Consider the following 11682-nt stretch of genomic DNA (forward strand, 5'->3'; position numbering starts at 1 on the left):
CTACACCATATGAAGCAATGTTTGCTCCTTTCTTCCCACGCCCAGAGTCCTCATCGTCGCTGTCATCTTTCTTGAACCGCCACCAGCAATCTGAGGCCGGGTGTCCATGGATGGTGCAGATCTGGCACGTCACATCCACGAACGGAGTGGGGACACGGCCATGTCCACGGCGACGTCCTCCATCATCACGGCGGCGATCATAGCCACCATCACGTCGCTGTTGTGGGCGGCGATCATCCCAGCGCTGGCCACCACCATCACGGCGGCCCTGTCCACCACCGTCATCACGGCGGCGATCATCCCAGCGGGCGCCATCATCACGACGCCTGTCACTGTCGTCGCGGCGTCTGTCACCATCGTCACGGCGCCTGTCGCTATCGTCACGACGGCGGTCTTCCCAGCGTTGTCCATAGGCACGGTCACCGCGGTCACCACGCCCAGTATCTTGTCCGCGTCGAGCCGCATTTGCAGATGAAGTGAAGCCAACGTTGCCACTTTCAGAGAGCATCTCTTGACGCATATCATGAGCAACAATCTGATCATAGAGATCGTCGATGGTTGTGTCACTGTTGCCGTTTACAGCTGCGGCAACGTCATTGTATGAGGCATCCAGTCCATTGACCAGGTACCCAACCATCTCATCTTCCTCAACTGGTTTCCCTGCAGCGGCGAGCTCAGAGGTGAAGGCCTTCATCTTGGCAAAGAACACAGAGGCCGTCATGTCTAGTTTTTTTGTGCTTTGAAGAGCTCCGCGAAGCTGATTGATTCGGGAGCGGGAACGGGAGCCGCACAGGTTGTTGATGATTGCCCAGACTGCGGCTGTCGAGTCGACACCGATGGTGTGAGCAAGGATTTCCGGCGAGAGCGAATTCAGGATCCAGCTCAGCACCGTGGAGTCGCGTGCCACCCAGGCTGCATAGGCCGGATTTGCGACTTTGTGCTTGTTCTTGTCTGCGTCTTCCTCCTCCAGCTGCTTCACCGGTGCGACATCAGTGCCATCGAGGAGCTCAAGCACCTGAGCACCACGAAGGGCAGGGTGGACAAGTGTCTTCCAGAAGAGGAAGTTGGACCTGGTGAGCTTCTGGGAAGGTGGAGCTCCGAGAGAGGCAGCCAGAGCAGATGCTGTGGATGAAGATGCCATGGCTCGAAGCTGGTTTCCGATCTATGATCGTGGGGTTAATTTCCGATCGAAGGGATCGTGGGATTGGCTTCCGATCAGAGGGATCGTAGGAGGATTTCTGGGAACTTTCCGATCTAGAGGATCGTAGGCAACTGTTGTTTGGTTTTTGGGTTTCCGATTGTAAAGATCGTGGAGGGTTTCTGGTTTCCGATCTTGAAGATCGTGGAGGATTTCGTCGGCGGCTAGATCATGGAAGAGAGTCGCTCTGATACCATATTAGCAAACTAGGGTTTAACCGGTGTCTCGTTAGAGTCCGGGTTTCGTGTTTATATAGGCAGAAATAACCTCTGCCGTGGTTGTTACAGATTCGTATATATCGGAGCGGTGTACTACACCGTGTCCAATACATATCATATACAGGTGTTTCAACAGCGCCCAGCGGCCGAGCGCAGCAGTCCCACCTCCGCTGCCTCCCTCGCAGCAGTCCCACCGGGCACCTCCGCTGCCTCCCTCGCCGCAGCGAAGGCAATTGCGCCGGTTACCTGGGGTTTCACAGCTCCGGATGGCCAGTTTGTCACGCGGGAGTGGACGCCAAGTGCACATGACCTTGCCATGGATGGCTTTCTTGGGTTTCTTGGTCCAAGTTCCTCCTCACAGATGCCGCCAACTCCTGTACAAGTTTGTTCCTACTCCTCCTCCTCCTCTTCCTCCTCCTCGGACGACGATGACTACGACGAGCTTTACTAGTTGGTTGTTGCTTGGTTCCATTGCTCAGATAGTCGTGATGTGTTGATATCCCTTATAACTGTCGCGTTCCTTAGTTCCATTGCTCGGATAGTCGTGATGTGTTGATATTCCTTATAATTGTGGTGTTCCTGTTCTATCAAATTTGTTGGACGCAAGCAAGGTAAACATGCAGTAGAATATTTGCACAATGCTGATTGTTTTCTTTTATATAATGATGATAATAACAATGCCCAGTTGTATTTGATTTGGACCATTTTTGGGGGGAGTTGGGTACTTGGGCATGGTTTCTTCGTTGTGGTTCAAGATGAATCTTCTATCTACCAATCTGCATCTCAAAATTGTGCCTGAATTGCTGCATTATGCAGTAGCTGATTTGGCAGGATCTTGACGCCAAGAAGTTTTATTGTTCCTGTGCAAATTTCTGTACAATCTGTGACTTAACTGCCCATCATCTACTCAGATTTGGGTGGCAAATGCTCCTATGAGCCAAATTGAATATCCCCGCAATATTCTGTTTCTTTAAGAAAAAGTTACAAAAATATTCTAACAACTGCTATTGTCACGCAAAACCGCATTTAAGTTCAGAATACAACTGTTGAAACAATACTTCTGAAAATTATCTGCGGTGAGGACGAGACCCTATTGTCTCTAAGTTGTTTGACTATGGTTTCTTGCTCATCTTTGCTCCTTGGAAACATGCCTCCTACTCGAGGAGGTACTGCAGCCATTTTGTCACAATCCTTGCATCGTCTTAATTCTTTGAAGAGAACTGTCTCCAAATTTGGTGCGTGATCCATCACAGCACGTACAAATGACATATAATGGCCCACCAGGGTACTAAAGTTTGCAACCTGGAGCTCTCTCAATTGCCACTTACTGCAGCTTGTAAAACAAGGCATCTTCCATGAAGGTTGCACTCTTTGAGCACCAACGCTTAACCAATATGGTTTGACACATGAATGTTCAAACATCTGTATTCAAGAGCAAAGACAGAATTATGTAAGAGACACTATTCTAAATTTTGTCATTAGATGACCAGAAAATGCTTATATATGTTCAACTACCACAATCGAGAAAGGAATGAGTAAAAGTACCTCGATATCAAATATCTCAACAGTTGGAGCAGCTTCAAGGAGATTCATTGTAAATAACAGGTCAAATTCAACAGATATGCCATGAATAGATAGCTTCCTTAGTTTTTTGAATGCATAGCGGAGTTGCTCTCTTTCTGGCTGAATCCAGAGCTAAGAAAAAAAATGCAACGCTGTGTTAACTTTAGTCCTTTCCAAAAAAGACAAGGTTATTCATTTGCTATTAATAATATTAACAAACACTATGTAGCAATAATAAGAAAGAAAATATCTTGGAACACGACATGAAACAGAAAAACCTAATCTTGTGCAAGTATAAAATCCCTAGTTATGAAATTAGAAGCACATCTTACAAATAGGTACTGAGATATGAAATTACCTTTTCTCCTTGGAAGTTTAAATTGAGAGTATGTATGCTGGTGGCACCATTTAGAAGCTGGCTTAAACTAAACTCCGGTTGTTCGAGTTTTGCATCAGATAGGAGGAATAATTCATTAAGGGATGGGACAGAACCAAAACGCAGGGGGGGCTCATAATGCACCCACATGTCCAAACGGAGCTGCTCTAGTTTAGGCAGGCAGAGCAAGTCAAGCCTCTTCAAGCAAGAATAGTAGATTTCGAGAACTCTCAGACTCGAATTTGGTGCATTTATCTGCCACACGGAACAGTTCCCGGCATCACAATGATCCAGACTAAGGTGCTGCAGCTGCTTGCAGCAATCAAATAAGATGTGATGAATGTCCCCCTCAGCAAAATGCAGGTTATAAAGCTGGAGCCTCGTGAGGCAAGGAAGCATGTTAGGATAGGTACCGAAAAAACTGTTCACGTCCTGAGCTTTCTGCAGCATATCCGCATCTTTGCAAGCATTGGGAGCCTTGTCATCCGCAATGGTGAGGTTCAGTTCTTTTACCATGCCGTTGTCAATGGCGCCGTGGACCAGCAGGCCAATGTCATGTGAGTAGTTGCCACCCAGGTACATCTCAACGGACATCCTTGCGACGGTGTTGCTGCGTTTGATGCGCGAGAAACTCCTAGCAGCTCTTGCCAGGGATGCCATTGACTGATCTATGTGTTGAGCTGGTATCTGAGAGTAAAAATCTATCCAATGAGTGGGATCGGTAGGGTAATCTGCGCGTGGGGCGGGCAGGAAATCCCTGACATGGAGGTTGATCTCGGGGAGCAACCATGGCAGGTTCCTCCACCGTGTCGACAGAGTGCAGGTCCTTGCCGCCGTCAAAAGGTCAACCCTCCCCAAGATTAAGAGCAAAACATCATCGGACAGCATGCCGAGCCTGTCTTCCTCGTGTCGCGCTTTCTGCAACCCATGAATAGATACAGTGAGCAAGAACACTGCATTACCTTATACTAGGATGAACAAAATTAAAAAAGTTCAGCAAGAGCTTACACAGAGGTGACGGCAGACATTATTGGACGCCATGTCCATGGATAACAACGATGAGCTCGGAACCTCGGAGGCTCGGACCCCCCTAGGAAGCCATGAGCCAGAAGCGATGCCCTTTATTTAAAGGAAGGGGGAGGAGACAGCAGCGCCGGGTCCGACTAGAACAAGAAGTGGAAGACGGGTGCGAGCTCCCAGATGGAAACCGTGCAAGCTCCAGCTATCGTGCTACCACCATGATTCATGTATGTACAGCCTCCATGGTGATAATAGGTGCTCCACAAATTAGGGCATCGTAGAGCTACAAATCGACCGACGAAATTTCTCCACAAACGAATTGTCGATGATAAATAATAATAATACACGCCCCCCTGAAAATCAAGCGGATCTGCTCGTCAGAAAAGGGACACACCGACCGACGGCACAAGGAACACCAGAGAAGGGGGGATACCTTGTTCCTTCGTTCCTTCTCCTTTTCCGGCGACGGCGACGGGTGGCGGCGTTCCGTCCGTCCGAGCGTGTTCCTGGGAGCGCAGCGTCTAGACTCTAGACTGACTAGATGCCCTCCACAACCCAAAGTCCCAAACCAGGCCTGTACTCTGTCTGTGCCAAAATGGGCTGCTTTGGGCTATCGTTAGTCCGATGGCCCAATTTAACAAGATTTGACTCGATTCAAGTAAGGTAGCAGCGGCTGAAAAAGTGAGTCTTGTTCCCAGGTTTAATTGGATTTATTGCATTTTTAGGTAGATCATAGGGTTCAAACAAACAAACAAACAAACAAAAAAGGTAGATCATAGGTACATTCCACTATTCGTCAATCTAGAGAAAGCATACTTCATAATCCGATTGGGGGTTAAATATAGATCGATTGATTGCAATATCTATAGATACTGGTACCAATGGGGAGATTCAAAGACAAGGAGGCAGCCAAACGCAGCAAGGGAGAGCCAATACTGTTCTATTCAGGAGCACATGACGTCAACTCATCAACACAACGAGTTATCAATTTTTGTTTTACTCTGAGGGAACTTCAAACCTCATTCGGTACTTTGTTCCAGACTGGAGCTCTGAATTTCATCTTCGGTTCGAAAGACTGCACGCCTTGCACCGGAGTCATATTTCATCAATTCGCATACGTAGGAGGCAGAATAAATTTTCAGCTGGTATACAATTGGTTCTTAACAGAGATACGGCAAATCGTCCGAACATGATGTTGCAGGATAGGAGACACCGTCAGTTCGGTCGTTCCTACAAACAAACATGACATACAGGCAGGCTACATACAGAACCCTACTACAGGCCTGCGGGTTATATTCTACTACAGCTTAAGGTAAAAAAAAAAAACTACTACAGCCGTCTTATCTATATTCACAAAAAATATGACACCCTCCCCTAGACCACCATTACACTCTCGTGCAGGAAACTGCTTCCATGCTTTTTTGGCCACTGCCTCCGCTTCCCTTGTCTTTGCTAAACCTCGGATGCTGCTGGGGGCTCGTCACTGAATGATCCATAAGAGACTGTTACCAAATCATATAAGTCTGGGGCCCACTTAACACGGCAGTTTTCAGTTGGCGATGCTACCGTCTTTCTCGCGGCCTCCTTTCATAGCAGAGATGAGCCTCAGCGCAGGCTAGACAGAAACGGAACAGAGGAATAAATCAAGTTAAGCATGGATAAAATTAACTGCACAATGCTCCCAAAATTACAGTATCATCCATATAAAATGCAGAGCTTAAATGTACAAACACCAGGCAGCAAGTGAAGTAACACTAAGACACTAAGTGCAGTTTCAGGATCATTCAGAATTACAATGCTTTTAAGATTTAGCCTAATCATATTCACACCACAACATGACTGGCCTAGATTGCTAGCATTGATCAGCTTATCTGCAACAAAATACCACAACTAGTCTGAGACTGAAAAATAAAGAGCCTAAGCACTCTGGAAAAGCAATTATAACTTTTTTTTATTTCCCAATGCAGCTCAGATCATTCAGCAATAGAGTTTCCATTGATTGAGATAACTTTTCATGCCCGATTTTCCATTACACCGTGTATGCTAACAGCATGTACAGACAAAGGAAAGCCAACATAATTTAACATGCTGGCTCACCACAAAGGTAGGGCACTGTATGCCCCCGAGTGTTAGATTTCCCTTTGATGCACACAATCTCCTTTGCCTCTCTTTATTCCTGACTGATACAACCTGGGATATCCACTTCAATCTGTAGAGGATGTGGTTTATGAGTTACACAAATACAACTGTGTCATCCTTGCAACTCTGTCATCCTATCCTAATGATTGATAGAGTTCCTCACTAGAACATGGAGTCTGCCTGCTGGAGAAAGTCCTAACAGAACTGTGCCATCCTTGCAACTGGAATAAAGCATCATCCTCCATTGGTACTCCTTCAGAACCAGAAGGTAAATCACCCATGATATCGTATACCCATGCAAGAAATCTGCAAGAAAGCGGTTTTCAGAATTAGTGGTTAGCTTGTAGAGAACACAAGACTACGGAAGAGATCTCTTTGCTTGTGTTTAGAATACATTCAGAGGGTCATAAGGAGCATAAAAAGTGCCAATAACTGGTCCAAATTTTCTGACAAATTAACTACATGAGAAAAAAAATTGGTGGCAGTCTACTTTGAATTCATCTAGGATTTGAAAACTGTAAATCCCCAGGCTCAGTTGCACGAACTACCTACTTTGCTACAATATTTGTGATTTCGTGAACGATATCTATTAATTGGTAAATCAGATAGCCTATTTTCGATATCAAAGCATAAAGTGTGCTCCATTGACTTGACACTTCTGGCAGGGTGCTCAGTAGTGGGCACTGGCCAAAAGTAGACATAACCTTGTAGGCATGAACGGCTGATTTCAAATCGCACTATGGCTGCTTATGTCCAGCTAGATTGCTGGCGACACTCATCCCACACTATGTCTTCTAGGAATGAAACAGTTACCTACACGATTTTTTGTCCCCGGTCAAATTGTAGACGAGAAAGGAACAAAACTTCAATCACCATGATATTGGCTTGAACTACCATTCATATAGAGTACTAAGTTGTATGATACTTTAACAGATTGACCACCATATGGTCAATTTTAGCTCCTAATTTAGGGGTTTTTTGTCCTTTGCAAGGACGTAGCACTAAAACAATCAAGAAATCAATGTGCCAGGAGAATTAAAAGGCCATGCAGAGAAGACCTTACGGCAGTACTAATATTATTGTTGTTTATTTGGCCAGAATAGACATCAAAACAGATAGTTCAAATTTGTCTAATTATCGAAAACTCTGGACTAACAACTTTTGATACCGAAGGAAAAATCTGCGCAAACTTTGAACTGACTGGGCTGCTAAGATATGCCAATTAAATGAACAGGAAATCATGCGAAAAAAGTCATTTCGTTTAAATCTCGCAGGTGTGCAAACGATCTTTTCTCTCTAAGTGCCCATAAAATATTTTCCTCAAATCCATTGATAGATACATTGCATTAGATAATTTGGAAGTGTTGGCACAAAAGAGACCAACAACCAACAACCGGAAAAATCTTACTTGAGAAGTGATTACTTCTTATCATCACTTTAAAACTGACAATATATTGATAAGATCCCGAAAACATGATAAGACCCCCAAAACAAGAAAAAAGTAAAAGAAGTGAATTTGTTAGAAGAGCAAAAGTAACCCTCCCTCTCTCACCATAACATTATAAGTCCTGCCAACCATACGGAACTCTTGCATGACGACTTACTCCAGCGACGGACCAGCCAGCCCAGCTGCCATCGCTTCCCAGGAATGCTAGCCAGTGGCTTTTTTAGGAACGTTCAGTTAAGAGGGGTGCTACGCATGCATGCTCCGTCTGAAACATCTCTAGTGCCCCTTACTCAAGTGGTTGCCTCAAATTTTTTTTGGCGGAGGACTGCACTCGTTCCAGGCACACAAGTTTTGCTGCAATGTCAGATACGTCGCTTGGGACTCTTGAAATATCAGTACTAGTTAAAATTCAGTTCCTACATCTGATACTAGTTCCAATTCAGTTCCTACATCCGATACTCTTGGAATGTCAACACCAGCTGAGGAGCTTAGAAGACCATGGGATGCGGTTGGTTAGGCCGAGACTTCAAAGTAATCAGATAGTGTATTCTAGAAAGAGTAATAAAAAATTGTCCAGTTACTTCTAAAAATTGTAAGTCAATCATATAGGCTCAAGGATCTATCAGCCTGTTTGGTTGGAGGGAATTAGAGCTAGGGAATGGGAAGTACGGAGATATGGCACGAAAAATCTCTCGTATGGTTGGAGGGATTGGGAATTAACCACGGAAGGGGAAAGAGAATTATGGAGGCGAATTCCCTCGTAACTCTTCCCTAGGGGACCCCTGGTAATTTAACCGAGACTGGGAATTAACAAAGGGAAAAAAGAACGTGCGTTCATTGTACCGTCCGCGATCCAAGGATCCACTCGAAATAACCGCATCTTGAACTCCTGCTCTACAGAGACGATACCAGGCGAATAGATCTGCTCTGTAAGAAGGTAGGCCTCCTCTTCCTCTTGTTGTCCCGTATTCTAGGATTTTGCATGCAAATCTTGCCTGCTAATTTCTTTTGTATCCATCTCATCTGACCGTACCAACAATTCTGATTTGTCTAGCTTTTCTCATCACGGATCAACAGAATTATTCACTTTCTAATTCCATTTTCTCTATCACTAGTTCACATATCGATTTGTTTAATTATTTTGTCTCTGCAGATCATAGCAAAATTCACAAAAAAGACTACAGATGTGTACAGCGGCAACTATGCTTTGATGGAGTACCTAATAACGGCTGATTTCTCAATTCCCCACGGTAAGTCTCAACGCACACCAAACAAGGGAATGAGACTAAAAGTCTATTTCCCATCTATAACCCATCAGCCAACTCCCACCTCTAAACTCACATTCCCCATCCCTTAGGTTGCCAAACACGCTGTAAAGGTATTTGGCATAGAAGTGTATAAAACGAGAAAAAATAGATAAAAGTGTGGGAGGATCCCACCAATTAATTTTAATTTTATTCTTATCTTATAGGTAATTTTGCTGCAATGTCAGATACGTCGCTTGGGACTCTTGAAATATCAGTACTAGTTAAAATTCAGTTCCTACATCTGGTACTAGTTCCAATTCAGTTCCTACATCCGGTACTCTTTGAATGTCAACACCAGCTCAGGAGCTTAGAAGACCATGGGATGCGGTTGGTTAGGCTGAGACTTCAAAGTAATCAGATAGTGTATTCTAGAAAGAGTAATAAAAAATTGTCCAGTTACTTCTAAAAATTGTAAGTCAATCATATAGGCTCAAGTGTTCATCTTTGTTCTTATTATAGGTAATTTTGAATTGAACCCCCCAAACCCCCCTTTGCTGATCATATTCCTGAGAGGCATAGCTCCCCCCTGTAGCCCCCTCCTCTGCCTGACTGCCGAGGGTGGCACAGCCTCCCCCAAGCCGTCCTCCGGGGGTGCATACCCTCCCCCCAACCCCGCACCCCACTGTCGCCTGCGGCAGAGCTCCCCCCTATACCCGCGCCCCTGGTGCATAGCTCCCCCCTCTACTCGCGCCCATCTAACCCTAACCCTATACACACCTACACTAGACGCCGTACTCTATTCCTATTCTACTTGTGATGCCCTCGCTGAGACGAGCGTTTATAAATCCCTCTAATCGCTCCTAAACTTTCGATGTGGGACTAACCGAGTCGCAGCAGTAGCGGCTGGCGGCAGCTGCCGTCTTACCCGAGTGGCCTGCTCCGGCGCGCGCGCGCGCGCCTCCCCATGCTCCGCCGCACGTCTTCCGCCCCCGAACGGCGCCGCAGATGCGCTCGCGCCCTCCATCCCAGGTCACAGGTCGCCGGCGATGCTCGCGGCCGATCTCCTGCGCCGCGCCAAGAAACGGAGTCGTCGAGCTGGTCACCTACGGCGCGGAGGCCAGAGGTCGGTTCTGGTGGAAGAGAAGCCACGCGCGGCTTCAGGACGGCGGCGGTGGTGGAACAGAATTCCGGTGGGCGGTGGCGTGAGCAATGTGGACGGAGACTGGACGGAGTGAGACTGAGCCAGGTCGAGCTAGAATAGATAGTCTATTAAGCGAGTGGGCAGGCCGAAAGTGGCGACTTCGGCCCATGAGACTGCCACAAGTGCCAATGAAAAAGTAGGCTGTTTTCTCGCTCGGGCCAGAGCAGTTGCTTTCTTTATAGTTGTGTATATATTTCTTTCTCTCAAAAAAAAAAAGTTGTGTATATATTTCTCTGATTCGAAAAAAAAGGTTATATAGAGTACTTTATTTACTCAAAATAAACTTCATGTTTCTATAGACGTAGTCCTGCAACTGTATTTGCTCTGTTTACAACACTTTACACAAACAGTTTGATATTCCTTCATCTAAAAAAAAATCAGTTTGATATTCCTTGATATTCTTCACCTCGTCTGGCCCAGGGACTTCAGCTCTGAGTCTCACACCAACTTCACCAATTTCTTCAGGCAAGGAACTGACAGGATAGGACATCTCGACTACGAGTAACTCATAACGACGTAACGTACAAGAGAATGCACGCATCTCCTCTACGAATGGAGGGAAGAAATGGTTTCCACATTTGGCACCATAGGTTTAGTGTTGGCTCCATGCATCACACACCACGTGATCTTCATCTTGATGTTGTCTCGGTGGTCGATACCTTGAAACCCAATGGAATACAGAGTTCACACATATTTGCTAGCTAGGCCGCAGTTGGCACAAAAATCCATGGTCTTCTAAGCGCCCACTCTTGACTCCAGCCTTCAATTTCTCTAGGAGATCATGGTCGCCCACTGATTGCTTTACAATCTTCAGTTTCTCATGGACATGGCCAAATTTGCCAATACACACCTGACGCCATCATATATAGTGATCCTCAGTAAATTCATCATACTTAATATGAGATTTGTGTTGCAGTCTCCAGGGTAAGACAAAAACAAATAAGAGCCTGATTAATTAAGCTTGTAGGATGAAGATATGGACAGGAACCAAATACTTTTATAAACTAGCTTTTACGCCAACATGGCATTTTTTTAAAAATTATCTTTATAAGCAAACTTATTTTAAATTTTTGTTTTCTTCTATTTTTCTTTGTTACAATATAACTTGGCTAAAAGATTAAACCAATGTCCACCACCTAAAAGCAGGCATAGAATTGTAGCTCCTGGCATCCAGCAAAATATGTAGTCATCTCATCGCTAATCAGGTAAGCCCTGGTTGACTGCAGATTCCAGGTGTTGTGATATAACACAAAGACTTAAAACATCCTATCTG

The 11682-nt window shown here is 45.3% G+C and overlaps 1 protein-coding gene across 1 annotated transcript; it reads right to left on the reverse strand.

Moving 5' to 3' along the window:
• Positions 1-2232: 2232 nt before the first annotated feature.
• Positions 2233-4922, reverse strand: LOC127337052 (uncharacterized). Its single transcript, XM_051363939.1, has 5 exons — positions 4809-4922; positions 4364-4728; positions 3338-4273; positions 2962-3111; positions 2233-2838 (listed from the first exon to the last, which is right to left on the reverse strand). Exons 2-5 carry the CDS (start codon positions 4400-4402, stop codon positions 2449-2451), a joined length of 1515 nt encoding a protein of 504 aa, XP_051219899.1. The 5' UTR covers positions 4403-4728; positions 4809-4922; the 3' UTR covers positions 2233-2448.
• Positions 4923-11682: the final 6760 nt, after the last annotated feature.

The sequence above is a fragment of the Lolium perenne genome, chromosome 2, assembly GCF_019359855.2.
Source record: "Lolium perenne isolate Kyuss_39 chromosome 2, Kyuss_2.0, whole genome shotgun sequence".
Lineage (NCBI taxonomy): Eukaryota > Viridiplantae > Streptophyta > Magnoliopsida > Poales > Poaceae > Lolium > Lolium perenne.

What these genes read in the sequence shown, in the direction of transcription:
- LOC127337052 (XM_051363939.1), bottom strand. Translation starts at nt 4,402, where the DNA reads ATGGACATGGCGTCCAATAATGTCTGCCGTCACCTCTGT. An exon ending in TAAACTTCCAAGGAGAAAAG is followed by an intron (nt 3,112 to 3,337) that starts GTAATTTCATAT and finishes TTTTTTTCTTAG; the next exon opens with CTCTGGATTCAGCCAGAAAG. An exon ending in TTGAGATATTTGATATCGAG is followed by an intron (nt 2,839 to 2,961) that starts GTACTTTTACTC and finishes TCTTGAATACAG; the next exon opens with ATGTTTGAACATTCATGTGT.